Source organism: Phyllostomus hastatus, unplaced genomic scaffold (assembly GCF_019186645.2).
Source record: "Phyllostomus hastatus isolate PE091 unplaced genomic scaffold, TTU_PhHast_1.1 phas_contig_80, whole genome shotgun sequence".
Lineage (NCBI taxonomy): Eukaryota > Metazoa > Chordata > Mammalia > Chiroptera > Phyllostomidae > Phyllostomus > Phyllostomus hastatus.
This window is the reverse complement of record NW_025333960.1, coordinates 5,278,074-5,295,215: the sequence shown is the minus strand read 5'-3', so window position 1 is coordinate 5,295,215 and position 17,142 is coordinate 5,278,074. Positions and strand designations below refer to the sequence as shown.

Genomic DNA, 17,142 nt, shown 5'->3' with positions numbered 1-17,142 from the left:
TATATGAACCAAGATCTCGATTAATTCCCTAAAAAATTGTGTTTTCCTTTGGCTAGGTAGAATTGGAGGAGAGTGATCGACACATAGACATTATTTCTGAGACACATTGTTGATTTAGAGGGTAGGGTGACAAGGAATTAGGGACGGGGTATAAGGCAAAGTTCACTATGGAAGAGGAAGGAGAAGGAAATAGCCTTTTCAAGAGAATAAGACAAGATAAGATAGGATGGCTATGGATAAGGGGGAAGAGAAACATAACCTGTTATAGTAAGTGACAAAGGCACATAAGACAAAGAGTAACTGAGTAAAAGTCATATTTGCATAAGTTATCATTTAGCTATAATTATATAAATATTTAGATCCCAGATGAAGGAAGTCACTTTTCAGTGGTTCCAGAGACTCTGTTCCTTAAACCTGGAGAAGAACATGAAGTTGTCATTTCATTTACTCCAAAGGATCCCAAAACCTCTGAAGAAAGGTAATATAAAATTGTTTATAATGACAAGTTTTTACTCACTTCCCAAAACAGCCATTTACTCAGCTATGCTTCAGTCCACAGTCTGAATGATAGAGTACATGTTTTACCTCATTTAAGAGATGATAGTTCTGTTTTACCTCTTTGATTTAGCTTCAAATTTCTTCTTTTGTTTACTAAAAATCTCCTTTTAAACCAGCTGACTAGAGATTTTTAAAAAATCACTATTTCCAAGTATATTGTAACAAAAATAAATAATAGAATGTCAGTCTTGATGTTTATCATGAACTATTTTTCCTTCTTGAAGGAAACCATTGCTTGACCTCGTCTCTTGTTAGTTTAAAGTACTTTTCTCCACTCCTTCTCTGGATCTGGTACTTTCTGGCACTCAGGTCATAATGGGTGAATATCACCATACAATGGTCAGAGCACCACTGTTACTAGTATTTGAACTTGCTTGATAAATTTAGTGTCCTGAGACACATACATGATCTATCTACTGCTCTGTTGGGAACCGTACTGCCTGGTTTCAGAAGCTGTAACCTTGCCGACAGGTGAAAAGCCCCCATGGCTTAGGGGACCTTGGGACCATAAGCCACTAAGGAGACAAAACTTATCCTCCTAGCAGGGGTGCAGCCTCTGCTCCCTTTACCTCACCCTGCTTGTCCCTTGGAGGATGGATGGATAGGCAATGACTGGTAAGATTTCTCAAGGAAGGAACAACCTAAGACAGGCACAGTTGCAAAGGGGCCATCAGGGAAGGACTTAGGGGACTATAGAAAAGGGGTGATGGACCTTCACCCCTCAGGTTTATTATAGCTTAAGTCCTCATTCTGTCTCTGTAAGAAGTCTTCTAATCTCTTGGCTGCCTTACTTGTCCTGCCTAAAACAGTGCCAGAGGTGTGGGTGGCCCTGTGCTGGAATGGGTGGTTATTGGGGGGCAATCAGGCTTAAGAAAGAATGCATAAAATCCTGTGAAAACTGCTTTGCTAAGAATGCCCTCAATTTAAATGTTAAGGGACCAAGCATAAAATGAGTTTGTTTCCCAATGTTTTATGGCCCTTTGATGGCACTATATCTATCTGACCCTGAATCAGAATAAGCCCTTATAGTTCTCTGAATGTTATCTATTCCTTGATCAGTACTGCCTGTCAGTGATTGATAAACTTTACTTATATACCCTGTATTCCTATGCAAACTAAACCCAATAAAAGCCCATTGAGAAAGAGGCTTAACTCCCTTCTCCTCTGAGAGACTGGCTACCTTTCCTCCCCAAGCAGATCATGTCTTGGTAGATTTACTCTCTTCCAAGGCTGGGGGAGCTCTGCGGGCAGAGCCCCCCAACACTGCTCGAGTTATAGAATGCCTTAGAGGTTTTAGCCTGCTACTGTGGCCTGTAGCACTTGTCCTCAAATTCACTCTGTTGAGTCTAATCTGGGAAGCATTCCTCAACTCTTTCTGCATTCCTCATAAATATTTGTTAATAGTGTTTCTATAGCCCCATGAACTTTCTCACCTCAGTAGATTGCATTGTCACAGTCTCTGTCCTTATCTGTAGTCTCCTCTGTAATAGAAGTTCTAATGGTAGGAAGGGCATTGTATCCACAACATCCAGCTCAGACTCTTGAACAAAGGAAATATATAGGAAATAGTTGCCAAAAGGATTGAATTCTGGACATTCAACTTAGATGATTTTCTTTGTTAGGATCTTGAAAATATTCGTGCAGCCATTTGGACCTCAGTATGAAGTAGCATTAAAAGGTGAAGTAGTTCCTTCAAGAAATAAACCTCTGGCACCTGGATCTTGCTGCTCAGATATTCCATCAATTTTATCCAACAAGCAGTTTTTGGCTTGGGGTGGTGTCCCTCTTGGTAGAACACAGTAAGTATGCACATAGAATCTTCTGAGTGCTGAGGTTTTGCTGTTATCTACCTAATGTTATTCTCTACTGTATTAGTTATGACCATGTTAATATTTTTAGAATTGAGTAAAGCTGTCTTTTATATTCCTAATCTTTCTATCATGAATTCAAATTTTTTAATTAGAATTTTCACCCATTTTTAAATGCAATCGGAAAAAAACAGGTTTCAATTTTCTTATGCTTTTTTGGTGAAGTCTTTGCTGATTTCCAAATTTAGGCAATTGAGAATATCTTTGTTCTTTCTCTGAAAATCACTATGAAGAGGTAGGAATTTAAAAAACAATCAGACATTGCATTCTGTTTAAGAAATGTATAAACTAGTCAGTAAATACTTCGTACTATAAAGTGAAGTGTACAAGGGGAAGATATATTCTGTTATAGGTTAATATGAATTATATCTAATTTTTTCTTATATTTATTTTGATTATAAATTATGGATAACTGAGTTAATAAAATTAATTGGCATGTAATAGGTACTATGTATAGTAATATTTTTCCATTCATAACATAGCAACAAAGTTAAATTTTTTGTCAACCTCATGTCAGTAAAATTTCTAATAATTTAGGTGATTATTAAACCTAAATTTTTATTCTTTCATATTTTATGCTTTTGTGTTTATCCTAAGTGTTTTACCTCTATATCTCTGTGGTACCTGAGAGATAAAGTTCTGGCTGAGTCTCTTCTGCAGGTGTGAAGAAATTACCTTAAAATTACAGTTTTGTCAGTGCAGAAAAGATTGCCTTGAACCTCCTTACTTTACAGAGTTCATATTGCTGCTTAATTACCATATTTTGCCATGTGTAATGTGCTCTTTTATGTAATGTGCACCCATGTTTTTGCCCTAAGCTTTTAGGGGAAAAAATCCTTCATTTCAATTATTTATTTATTTATATTTAGATACTATTTTTTGTATTATAAAGAAATTTTAGCATTTAATTTTGAACATATTGTGGTACAAGAAATTTTAGGGGAGCGGGGTAGGGGAGAGCAACAGGGTTAAAAATGGAACTGTAATTGAACAAAAATTTAAAAATAATGATAATGAAAAGATTTTATGTACTAGTAACAAATTTATGATATTTACCCATCATAGAGGGCCAAGAATTCTTCACACTGTCAATATCAGAAGTATCATCTTCAATTTCTACATTACTGGTGTCTTCTACAGAGTCACTTTCATCATCCTGGTAAATTTCATCGTCCTCAGCTCCATCCATAGCATTGCTGATGTCACATTTTTTAAACAATTTCACAGCCACTTCCTTCTTGACACTGCTCCACGATCTTAGAATCCAATCACAAACTTGGGCGAGGGATGTTTTCTTGATCCTACCTGTAAGTGTTAAATCTTTACCAGCTGACTGCATCCACGTTGTCCATTCTTTCTTCATTAAGTCCTTAAAGTACTTGTTTATGGACACATTAAGAGGTTGCATTTGGCTGGTTAGCCCACCAGGCAAGTTGGGTTTTCAAGCCTGCTGTGATTGCTTTTTCACTTTATGTAACATGGGCTTTGGAGTGATCAAAAACAAGCAGAGCTGGAATTCCGAGTACCAGTAATTTTCCAGGCCCTTGTGACCAGATCTTGTTAAACCAGATTTTTACGCCTTTTTCATTCATCCATCCTTTTTCATGCACATTAACAATAGCTCCGTTTGGATTCTTGCTTTTGGAAACGTTTTCCTTTTGAACATGATCATGGGTGGTAGCTTTGTCCCATTTGTACAACAGACTACAACAGTGAAATGTGTTTTTCCATGACCAGTAGTTTTAACGGCCATGGTCTTTGCTTCTTTGACGTCCACAGTTCTGTTGGATGACACAACAAATGTGAGTGGGACCTCATTCATATTGGCAATTTGGGACAACTCAAAGTTGTAAGTCTTTCGAAGATTGATAACATAAGAATGAAATTCCAAAACTCAATTCTCATAAGCTGCTGGAAGTTTTGGGGCAAGTTTTGTTTGTGTCTTCATGCTCAAGTCTCCTCTCTTCATAAAGTTAAAGCACCATTTAGGTTTCCTTGAGAAATCATACACTTTTTTTTTCTCATGCAATCCTTATACCTTCTTGTATCATCTTGGTTGAAACAGAGATCCGAGTTTGACACTCCAGAATCCAAGTCTTCACCTGCTCCACCTCCAGCCACTTTAGAGGTTTCCTTTGCATTGCCTTCTTCTGTCCTGGCATCTAAAGAAGTTTTTCTTCCTCTTGCCTCCACAATCTGATGACACTCCCTGTGGGAGGAGGTCTGAAGTTTCTCTTGGCAGCTTTGTTGCCATGCTTTTTAGCATATTTAATAGCTTTTAGCTTAAAGCTTGAAGTGTACAAAAACCATTTTGACATTTTCCAAGGGATTTTCCAATAATTTCTTCCCCCTAAACTGTATGAAGAGAAATGTCACGCTGTTCACCCTATGCTAATATACTCGGCATCACCTCTCTTATCAAGTGGCAACAATAGGCAACCTACCTTACCAAGTGGATAACAATCTGCATCATGTCTTATCAAGTGGGTAACAATCGAGTCATCTGTCTTACTCTGTGGATAATACATAGTTCATTTCATTTTGTTGAATCACAGGCTGAAACTGCTTTGGTTGCAAGTTTATCTAAGTTCAATAAAACCAATTATCTTATTCCAGGGTATTATCTTGCATACAGGTATCATTATTTCTTTCTAGAGTTAGACTTTTAACACATAAGCATCAATAAAAGAGTTAAAAACAATATACATACAGAATTAGTACTACCCAGGTATAATGCACATCCTTATTTTTCCCTCAAAAATTTGGGCAAAAATGCACATTATACCCAGTCGGAAATGGTACCCATGTAGTTGTCTGTATCTTGTCTTGTTCCAAAAGCAGCTTTCAAAATGACAAAGTAAGATAAAAACAATTAAGTGAAAAATGATGCGCCTGTGGGAAAATGAGACACAGTGTGACACCCAAAGTCCTGATGGGAGACCTTGTGGATTTGATGTGAGTCTTGGGCTTGGTTCTGACACGAGTCACAGCATTCAGAGGTTAAGAACAAACCAGTTACTATGTGAGAGAGTATAACTATTTTTGCTACAGACTTCAGAGAGATGTTTCTTCCAGGGGTCTTTTTAAAGAGAAATTTGTATAATGTAGTGAATCTCAAGGAAAAATAATTTCACACTAAATACTCCATCAGGATGCTCCCTTTCTGAGGTGCTCCAGTATGGATTAGACGCATCACACCTAAACACCTAAGTGAAGACGTTCTCTGAGTGCTAAAGCATGTGGTAGTTTGATTTTGAGATAGCTTAGCACCTAGAAGATTTTACAGACTATGTTCTTTAAGCAGCTGTCTGTAAAGCTTTCTCTCAGCTATAGATGTTTGAAAATCTTGAATAGCAGTGAGTGTGAGGTAATATGCCCTCTTTGTTAGTTCCTGTATTGTTGGTTATATATGTTGTATGCTTTTTGCGCCCTATTAAGAGGGAATCGGGATTGACATATATGTTGAAAGGAAAGTCTAAATAAGACATGTACCTAAAAGGAATGTTTTTCTTGTTCTGTACAGTTGAACCTAAACAGTGTTTATGTGTCAACATTTTTCTCAAAACATTAATTTGTGGTCTGCTTCAGTACTTGTACATATAGTTGATTGAGGCCTTTTCTTTAAGTCTGTGGTATGTAAGGTAGCCAAAATAATTAACCTGTTTAGCCCAGCTACTAATGTCCACGTTTTAAAAAAGGAGAGGAAAATTAATTTTGGTATGCCCTAGCAATTGCAGCACTTATCCTACAACAGTTTTTGTCCATTAAGTCAAAGACAAAAGAAAGCTCTTTAAGAGGCAATCATCATCCTTGTGTTCCTGACAGAATTTCCTGCCTTGTGATGAAATATGTAATAAATGCTTAATATGGTAGAAATGGCTGTTCTTAAAATTCAGCTGCTCCTCAGATGCCATACCATCCTGAAATCTCACCTACAGAGTTAACGTGCACTAAACTTTTTTTTAATCAGAAATTACATTAGTTAAGTTTAAAACAGGGACATTGCTTTCTATGTGTTTTTTAACTTGTCAGCAGCATTTTTCCCTTTGCCTCTTCCTGAGTGAAGGGTCTTCAGGCTGTCTTTTACTTGACTTCACTTCCTCATGGAGATTCACAGAAGCCCTTCTAATCTAACAGATCTGAGTAAATCACATGCCAGTTCAGGGAACTGATCAGAAAAACCCTGTTGTCCCCTATTTACTAGAGTTGTTTAGTTGTCTTACCTCAGCCTGAAGGAGTTTGCTAGTCTTATGAGGATAGCGCTACCTTTGTTGATGGTGTGGCACCACATGGATGGCCAAAAGCTGACTTTTGTAAAAGTAACAATTCCAAAGCATTGGATGGGTATTCAACATGTTGATGTATGTATTTAGGGTAGCATCTAGCTGAATTATGGATTTGTGTTTCTTTAGTTCTCCTCATCCCCATCTTGGTGTCCTGCATAGAAAATAGCTTTCCTTGTCACAACTAGCTCTTGCTACTTCTCTGTTCGGATGTTGCAGCAGAGTTCATGATAAAGAATTGTACTCTCTGCTTAGAAAACAATCTTACTTTCCTTTCCACTGCGAAATATCCTAGGATGTAGACAGAGGCTGTGACTCAGTAGTTACTCAGAGGACTGAAACAAGCTGGGAGATGCTGCTGCTCTACTGGGTGTCTTTCTGTGTGGTACTTGGACACTCCCTGCCTTGCCTTGTAGAAGAACATGCTTGTTTGTAGAACCTAACACAAATTGTAGAAAATTTGAAGTGTGCTCTTCTTCCAGAGTATTGAGGAAAAACTAGTATATTAATTAGGGAGGTCAGTGTTGTCACTGACTTCAGGGGTTTTACCTCAGTTGCAAATAGGAATGATAATTAATAAATTAAAATTTTGTTTTCTGTAGGTAAAGTGGCCCAAAGTGGTTTTTCATTTGAACTTGATATTATCAGATTTCTAACGTACTGTATTTCTACTTTACATGTATTCATTCACTCTGGTTTCTCATAAATCTGCTTGCATACTTTTAGCTATTTGTTGGTTGGAATTTTAGTATATTTTTTGAATTTGTATGGAATTTTTTATATAATTAAGGTGTTAACCCTTTTTATTTTGTATAGTTCCTTTTAAAAACGGGAAACTAAGCCCCACCAGCTTAATATCACTGCTACTTGAAAGTGGTAACATTTCCTTAAAAAGAAAAATACATAAACATGAGACTTTTTCAAATGATTTTTTTTTCTAAATTTTTCCATCCAGTATAACTGTGGAAGGCTTTTTCTCTCAGGTGTGCTGATAGAGGTCCTAGATCCCATTCTGAGGTAAAGGTCAGAATACTTATCCTCTAGAGATGAAAGGATTCATGTACTTTCAAAGATAGAAGGACTTTTTTTTCTAGCAGCTACCTGCTATGCATACATCCATTTTAATTGGAATGTAACTTTTTAAAAATCAGATTTTAATTCATTGTATTGTTTAAAAGTCTTTGTGCAAGTGATCCTCTTAGAATGAAGAATCTGGGCACAGTGCCTTCGATCCCTGTTTACTTGAAAGCTAGGTTTTAGAGCTGAGTGTAGTATTGACTTAGTGAATTTGTTAATCTGGATTTTCATTGGACTTCTGGCCAAGAAAGAGGTGTAGGTAGATACCCTTTGCCTCCTCACACACCCCAAGAAGAATAACAATATTAAAAACAAAAAATAACACAGGGTCCTAGAACATGAACAAACCCACCCAGCCACCCGGGAATTAGCACCAGAAGGGCCCAATTTACTTGTGAGTAACAGAGGAAGTGACTGAAAGCAGGGCAACAGCCAAACAAGTGGTATTGTTCCCTCTATGACCCCTCCCTCACATACAGCCTCACAACACAATGACGTGGACTGCCCCGCCCTGGCAAATACCTAAGGCTCCACCCCTTTTCAACATAACAGGTATGCCAAGGCAAAGAAATATGACCCAAATGAAAGAACAGATCAAAACTCCAGAAAAACAATTAAGCAACAAAGAGAGAGCCAACCCACCTAGATGCAGAGTTCAAAGCACTGGTAATCAGGATGTTCACAGAAATGGTTGAGTATGTGTGGTCGCAAAATAGAGGAACAAGTAAAGGCTATACGAAGTGAAATAAAGAAAACTATACAGGGAACCAACAGTGAAGGGAAGGAAACTGGGACTAAAATCAATGATTTGGAGCAGAAGGAAGAAATAAACATTCCATCAGAACAGAAAGAAGAAACAAGAATTCAAAGAAATGAGGAGGGGCTTAGGAACCTCCGGGACAACTTTAAACGTTCCAACATCCAAATCATTGGAGTGCCAGAGAAGAGGAAGAGCAAGACATGGGAAACTTAATTTCAAAAAATAACGGAGAACTTCCCCATTCTGGCGAAGAAAACAGACTCCAGGAAATCCAGGAAGCTCAGACAGTCCCAAAGAAGCTGGACCCAAGGAAGCACACACCAAGGCACATCATAATTACATTACCCAAGATTAAAGATAAGAAGAGAATCTGAAAAGCAGCAAGAGCAAAGGAGACAGTTACCTACAAAGGAGTTCCCATAAGACTAGCAGCTGCTTTCTCAAAAGAAACCTTGCAGGCAAGAAGGGGCTGGAAAGAAGTATTCAAAGTCATGAAAGGCAAGGACTTCCATTCAAGATTACTCTATCCAGCAAAGCTACCATTTAGAATGGAAGGGCCGATCAAGTGCTTCCCAGGTAAGGCCAAGCTAAAGGAGTTCACCATCACCAAGTCCTTACTATATGAATGTTAAAGGGACCTACCTATGAAAAAAGAAGATGATCAAAACTATGAACAGTAAAATGACAACAACCTCACAACTATCAACAACTCAACCTAAAACAAAGTAAACAACTAGAACAGGAACAGAATCAGAAATGGAGCTCACATGGAGGGTTATCAGTGGGGGAAGAGGAGGGGGGGATAATGGAGAAAAAAGGTACAGAGAATAAGAATCATGAATGGTAGGTACAAAATAGACAGGAGGAGGTTAAGAATACTATAGGAAATGGAGAAGACAAAGAACTTCTATGTAGGACCCATGGACATGAACTAAGGTGGGGAAATGCTGGTGGGAGGGGTGGTTCAGGGTGGGGGGAATGAAGGGGAGAAAGAAATGGGACAATTGTAATAGCATAATCAATAAAATATACTTTAACAAAGAAAGCTAATAAAACTTTTACTGAAAGAAACATTGGGATATGGAAATAAAATCTGGATTTTCATTGATTAATGTTTTATAAGACAATACCTGTACATGTAGTACAAATAATATGGGCAACTAAGGAGCTATAATGGGAGCAAGAGTAAATCAAAAACCTTCTGAGAAGATGAGTCTTTGGTATGTGTTTTCAGAAATGTAGAGTTCTAGGACTGTGGAGAGATAGTTCCAGGCTGCTAAAGTGGCATAAGTAATCAGTCATTTCTAAGCAGTACAGTTGGTTTTAGCTTTGTTTTTTTATAATTGCAAGCAATACCCATGGAGGAAAACTGCATTTAATATGTGTAATTGGCCCTGGTTGGTTGGCTCAGTGGATTGAGTGCTGGCCTGTGAACCAAGGTGTCGCTGGATCAGTTCTGAGTCTGGGCACATACCCTGGTTGGAAGCCAGGTTCCCAGTAGGGGGCATGCGAGAGGTAACCACACATCAGTGTTTCTGTCCCTCTTTTTCCCTCTTTTCCCCTCTCTCTAAAAATAAATAAATAAAGTCTTAAAAAATAAAATAAAATGTATAATTGTTTCTAGGCTTCAGAAACTAGCTTTAAGAAATAATTCTACGACTACAATCCAACACTTACGCCTGCTAATTAGAGGACAAGATCAGGACTGCTTTCAGGTTTGTAGAGCACTTGGTTTTGTTTTGTATTCTGTCTAGATCCAGAAAACTTACATAGGCAGACCATTTTGTGTTGTCTTTGAATTCTTTTTGTTAATGGTATGTTGTATTTGTGCTAATGCTTTGTTTTATACAGTTATTATTTTTAAATTGTAGCTTCAACACACTTTTGGTTCAGAAGAGCGATTAACTAGTAACTGTGAGATCAAAATTAGTCCAAAAGAAGACATTAACATCTTTGTATTATTTGCACCTACTCGATTATCTTCTATGTTAGCTAAATTAGAAATTAAACAACTTGGAATTCGATCACAGCCAGGTATTAAGTTCACGGTAAGTAATTTTATTGCTTTTTTTTTTTTCATTTTATGTACTCCATTTTTATAAATCAAAATATCTGATTCTCTAGATTTACAGATTATAGTGTACTTACTTAGTTTTAGAATTGTCAGGTTGTAAAAGCAGGCACCATAGTATTCATATAAGTAATAATCTCCCCTAATGTTTTAAGTTTCATTTCTGTTTGAGAATTTTACAATATACCTATTTTTTCAAGAACACATTTTTGGGCAAATGCAGATGAAACTGTTTAAGATACTGTCTTTCTAAGTAAATTTTACTTGTTCAGTTAAAAAAAATCTATTGATGGCATTTGTTAAACTCTGTTTTCGATAGTAAGAAAACAGAGACAGGAGTTTTTATATTTTGTTTTTTCCCATCATAATTTTTTAAAGGATTTCAAGTTATTTCTTTAGGTACATTGAACACTAAGAGAAAAAAGTGGCAAATCATTGAGAAAAGGAAAATGAAACTCAAGTTTCACTAACGTGCTTGCTTATCTTCGAACTACACAGTTGTTTGGTAGTGGGGCTGGGACTAAACTTTTGGTTCATTTCCTAGTGACAAAAAGGGTATGGGATAAATGACAAGACTAACAATACCTAAAAGGTTTTTTAAAAAAATAGCTATTAATGACAAATCAGCTTTATTTGATGTTGGAGCTTGACATGTTCTCTCTGGGATCTTCTATAGACCCTGTGAACTATGGTGCGCAAAATTGTTTAAAGATGTAAATGGTCGTTTTTATTTTATTTCATTTTTAAGTATATTTTGTTGATTATGCTATTACAATTGTCCCATTTCTTTCTCCCCTTCATTCCCCCCACCCTGAACCACCCCTCCCACCAGCATTTCCCCACCTTAGTTCATGTCCATGGGTCCTACATAGAAGTTCTTTGTCTTCTCCATTTCCTATAGTATTCTTAACCTCCTCCTGTCTATTTTGTACCTACCATTCATGATTCTTATTCTCTGTACCTTTTTCTCCATTATCCCCCCTCCTCTTCCCCACTGATAACCCTCCATGTGAGCTCCATTTCTGATTCTGTTCCTGTTCTAGTTGTTTACTTTGTTTTAGGTTGAGTTGTTGATAGTTGTGAGGTTGTTGTCATTTTACTGTTCATAGTTTTGATCATCTTCTTTTTCATAGGTAGGTCCCTTTAACATTCATATAGTAAGGACTTGGTGATGGTGAACTCCTTTAGCTTGGCCTTACCTGGGAAGCACTTGATCGGCCCTTCCATTCTAAATGGTAGCTTTGCTGGATAGAGTAATCTTGAATGGAAGTCCTTGCCTTTCATGACTTTGAATACTTCTTTCCAGCCCCTTCTTGCCTGCAAGGTTTCTTTTGAGAAAGCAGCTGCTAGTCTTATGGGAACTCCTTTGTAGGTAACTGTCTCCTTTGCTCTTGCTGCTTTTCAGATTCTCTTCTTATCTTTAATCTTGGGTAATGTAATTATGATGTGCCTTGGTGTGTGCTTCCTTGGGTCCAGCTTCTTTGGGACTGTCTGAGCTTCCTGGATTTCCTGGAGTCTGTTTTCTTCGCCAGAATGGGGAAGTTCTCCGTTATTTTTTGAAATTAAGTTTCCCATGTCTTGCTCTTCCTCTTCTCTGGCACTCCAATGATTTGGATGTTGGAACGTTTAAAGTTGTCCCGGAGGTTCCTAAGCCCCTCCTCATTTCTTTGAATTCTTGTTTCTTCTTTCTGTTCTGATGGAATGTTTATTTCTTCCTTCTGCTCCAAATCATTGATTTTAGTCCCAGTTTCCTTCCCTTCACTGTTGGTTCCCTGTATAGTTTTCTTTATTTCACTTCGTATAGCCTTTACTTGTTCCTCTATTTTGCGACCACACATACTCAACCATTTCTGTGAACATCCTGATTACCAGTGCTTTGAACTCTGCATCTAGGTGGGTTGGCTCTCTCTTTGTTGCTTAATTGTTTTTCTGGAGTTTTGATCTGTTCTTTCATTTGGGTCATATTTCTTTGCCTTGGCATACCTGTTATGTTGAAAAGGGGTGGAGCCTTAGGTATTTGCCAGGGCGGGGCAGTCCACGTCATTGTGTTGTGAGGCTGTATGTGAGGGAGGGGTCATAGAGGGAACAATACCACTTGTTTGGCTGTTGCCCTGCTTTCAGTCACTTCCTCTGTTACTCACAAGCAAATTGGGCCCTTCTGGTGCTAATTCCCGGGTGGCTTGGTGGGTTTGTTCATGTTCTAGGACTCTGTGGGTCTTTCCAATGAACTTCCTATGAGGCTGGGCATTGCTCCCACTGCCATAAACCCACAGGTTTTTACAGGCAGAGTTTTTTAAGGCTTTCTTTTCCTGTGCTGGAACCCTGGGGTGCACATTCTCTATCTCATTCCCCAGTTGTTCCTCCTGGTTTATCTGCACAGAAATGTGGGAGTATGTGGGATTGCTGGAGCCTGCCTTGCCTGCCCCTCCTGCCCAGTCCCCCAGCCTCCACCACCTATCTATCCAAGAGTTCTCTCCACCCTTACTACCAATCTGAAAGAATGTTTCTTCTTTAATTCTTTGGTTGTTGGACTTGCATACAGATCGATTCTCTGGCAGTTGTTGTTATTTTTTGTTTTTAAATTTGTTGTTTTCCTTCTTTTGATTGTGCTTGAAGCAACAAGTATCTTCCTACACCTCCATCTCCGCCATTGTCTGTAAATGGTCATTTTTAGAAGTAACATTTTATACATGAGTCCCAGACACAATTCCAGAGCATTGTGTCTGGTTTCAAGTAAGGATCAAGTGGATTGTGGAGTGGACTGAATGAGTTGTATCTTTTAGACTATCCTGAATATATTTTAAACAGTTTCATGTCTGTTAGCCAAGATTTTGAGGTTATTTCTAAGGAGGAATCTCTGGTGGTTTAGGGCACAAGCATTTTTGTGATAGTCAGTCAAGTAGAAGTTCAGGTTAGTGTCCTCTTAAGACAAACCAGGATCCTAGTGCAGTCATATTGGTGGCAGATGTCACTCTTCTCTGAGAGGTGGGCTGAGTGGGATTTGAAGTGCACAGAATATGGCTCTTATCTGACAGGAAGATTTCTTAGACCATTAACTTTGATATGTCTCTGTGGATGTAAGTAGCCTGTTGCAGTTATGGAGGAGCACTTAATTCTAGTGATGAGAGAATCAGGAACAGTCCTGTCTCTTTTCTTCACACTTACCTTGGATCAGTTACGTAAAGCATGTGCTTTACTCTTATCTGAAAGGCAAATAATTGCCACCACAATTTCCCAGTTTGGTTCTGAGAAGGAAATGAAATTATCTGTCCTCTGTGTACAGCACGATGGGACTAGAATAAATGTATTTATTGCATGCTGAGTATATGCTAGTTACTACTCTTAATCATTACGTGGTCCACGAAAGTTTCACATTCAGGCTACCTCACTATAGACCCCATGTTATCTGTGGGGAAAGTGTAGGTATTCATACCAGCTCTTGTTTTCTAGTGCTATAGAATGGCAATGCTTAACCAGAGGCCATTTTACCCTCCAGGGGATATTTGGAAACTTCTGGAAACATTTTTGGTGGTCATAACTTGGAGTTGGGAAGATGGTGTTTCTGGCATCTGGTGGGTAAAGGCCAGGGATGTAGCAAAACACCCTATAATGCTCAGGGTGGCCCTCGCCACAACAATCGGACTCAAAATGTTCACAGTGTTGAGGTTAAGAAACCCTGTTCTAGAGTAATAGTTTTTCCTTTTGAATCTTTGTGTTTACTAGCATTAGTTAGATTTCATTATATTTAACCATTCTTAACCTTTTACTTATTTGTGATTTCTTAGGCTTTAAAAATACAGATAAAATATTTATATTGAATTTTTTAAAATAATAGATTTTTCCACCAAAACATTTCATTTCAAAAATTTAGAATGCTGGAAAATTGAAAGAACTGGGCAGTAAACTCAGATACCCTACCACTTGAAATTAGTGTTTTGCTATATTTCTTTTATACATGTCTAACCATCCATCAATTCATCTATTTTTTAAATGCATTTTGAAGTAAATTACATCAATATATTTTACTCTAAACACTTCTTAAGTAAAGGTTTCTATACTAATTGTTTTGTTCCTTTATTATGACAGTGGAATAATTATTCTTAGCATATTGAAACGAAAATAATTTTGTACCTCTTTGAGGTGTTTTTCTCTGAAGACAGAGTCTTTAACACAGTGCTGGGCTGGAAGTGAGATAATTTCCAAAGTGCACAAAGAACAATAATTTTAATTATATTAAATGTACTATATGTATTTTCTTCTCTGACCTTAATTTAATCTGATTTCTGCTTACATAAAAATAATTTTGAATATATGTATTTTCTGTTCTTTCAGATACCTTTGTCTGGGTATGGAGGAGCAAGTAATATTATTTTGGAAGGTGTTAAAAAATTATCTGAGAGTTACATGGTAACAATGAATGACTTAATACCTGGCAAAGAAAGAAGAATTGTTTTTTCTGTTTGTAACACCGGCTCTCGTGCAGCTTTTGTTAAAGCTGTAGGTTTTATGGATTCTCAGAAAAAAGTTTTCCTGGATCCTAAAGTGTTAAGGATTTTTCCAGATAAATTTGTGCTCAAGGAAAAAACACAAGAAGTAAGGATGAAAGTCTTTGCACTAAAAATATAAACTCATTTTTAGGTTAAATTAATAGTGTGTTTTATGGCCCAAAACTAAAAAAATATTTGAAGTGTATAGAGGAATAGAAGTACTTATCTTCTTGGAAATACTATACATTTGCATTCATGTCTACATTCACTGTTAGGCTCATATGACAGTTTATTAAAAGTGAAATAACTTATTCAAAAAATATTTAATAATTCAGTTTGACTATTTTCTTGGCATCAGGATGTTACCATAATATATAATCCACCAGACAGAGATAGCGATCACAAAATTGCAACAGAACTGTCAACTATATACTTCTTTGGTGGAGATGAAATTTCACGACAACAATATCGAAGGTAGGTTACTTATTTTAGATAGTACTGGGACCTTTTCAGTAGAAATAATGAAGACTTAAAAATTGTTTGAGATTTGGAATTTATAGCATATTTCATTACTTATTAGTGAACCAGTAAATGAAAACAACTTTGGTAAAATTTGTGTAGCTGATAAGAAATGTCTATAGGAAACTCACCTGTGGTCACATAGGACCATCTTTGTAGTGCTGGTCTATGTTTTCAGAAAAGGTTTAAAAATTACTAAAGTATATTGTTTAAACACAGCTGACTTATTTGGAATATTTCTAAGAAGGTTGTGAATTATTTGAAAGGAATTTTAGAACTGTGTAGGATGTTTAATATGACTAGCTACTTAAAGCATGCACTTCTAGAAAATTTTTTACATCTAATTTAAAAATAGCTTATTATGCTGAAATGTCAGATTTAGGTGTTTAGGTTTAGATATGATTTAACATAGGTAATATTCTTGTATGCTGAATTCAGAGTTCTTATATTATCAAATTGTGTTTCTTAGCCTAGAAGACTAAATATAAAATAATTGTGAAATTCATGGTGTTTCATCTGTTAGTAGTATAATCATTAACTCCCAGTAGGGGACATGTTATATGTATACACCAGTCTTTCCTTCTTCCAACTTTTTTGCCCTGCAATGTTTTATTCTGGTGCAGAATTCAGAAAATTGTTTAATTTTTAATCTGTTGAGGATTATTGGAATGTTTACAAAGAGAGAGAGAGAGCATAGTGATAAGTAGCTACATAATATGAAAATAGACCCAGTTGAAGAACTCAGCTTTGAACCTGGTTTTGTTTCTCAACTATGTATTTTAGATATAGATGCAGACATTAGGAGAAATTAGATTACCAGATTTTTTCTTTTCTCCACTGCATTATAGAAATCAAGGTATTGTTTTAGAACTTCATTTTGCCACAGATTTAGAGTAGTAAGATTTCATTTGCTTATGAATATCTGAGTATTACAGAGAAACTTATACTCAGTTCTGACACATTCTCTAGAAGAGGCCAGATAAACGTAGTTATATGGTAATTTAAATGTCTCCCTCTCATATCTTATTTGTATCATTTTCTTGGCATAATCTTTGTTTTTCCCTGAGGCAAATTTCTATTACTAAATTAAATATTAAAAATATAAGACCTGAAAGGAATCTAATTTTATCCTTTCTACTCACATTAGGGAGTTCTTTTTCTGATGTTATTATTTAACCGAAACTGATGGATGTACTACCATAATTTTTAAGGGAATTTCCAAGACAGATTTTCTTTTTTAAATTACTTACTAGGATTAATACATGAGATCTGTGTACTAGTGTATCATGCTGTTAGTTGAATTTGCCAAATACACTAATAAAAATAAGGTCATTTCATGTGTAAAAACACCTTTGAATAAAAATTTTTCTTGGCAGAGCTCTGTTGCATACATCAGGGATTATAGAACACATATTTCCAGAGCACAGTGTGCTTCAAAACATTGACTTTGCTGAAGGATTTCAGAATGAGCTGCTTGTAACTGAAGGTAAGAATTTCAACATGTCTTAAATCTTTGAAT

The 17,142-nt window shown here is 36.7% G+C and overlaps 1 protein-coding gene across 14 annotated transcripts in view; it reads left to right on the top strand.

Moving 5' to 3' along the window:
- The window catches only part of CEP192 (centrosomal protein 192), a 137,743-nt gene that overhangs the window by 95,721 nt on the left and 24,880 nt on the right, over positions 1-17,142 (top strand). For all 14 annotated transcript variants that reach the window (XM_045849775.1, XM_045849774.1, XM_045849773.1 and 11 more), the window contains 7 exons: positions 360-478; positions 2,181-2,357; positions 10,171-10,261; positions 10,418-10,594; positions 14,950-15,210; positions 15,463-15,578; positions 17,000-17,109. In XM_045849775.1, the coding sequence (XP_045705731.1) occupies positions 360-478; positions 2,181-2,357; positions 10,171-10,261; positions 10,418-10,594; positions 14,950-15,210; positions 15,463-15,578; positions 17,000-17,109 (1,051 nt within the window). The remainder of the gene's footprint in view (positions 1-359; positions 479-2,180; positions 2,358-10,170; positions 10,262-10,417; positions 10,595-14,949; positions 15,211-15,462; positions 15,579-16,999; positions 17,110-17,142) is intronic.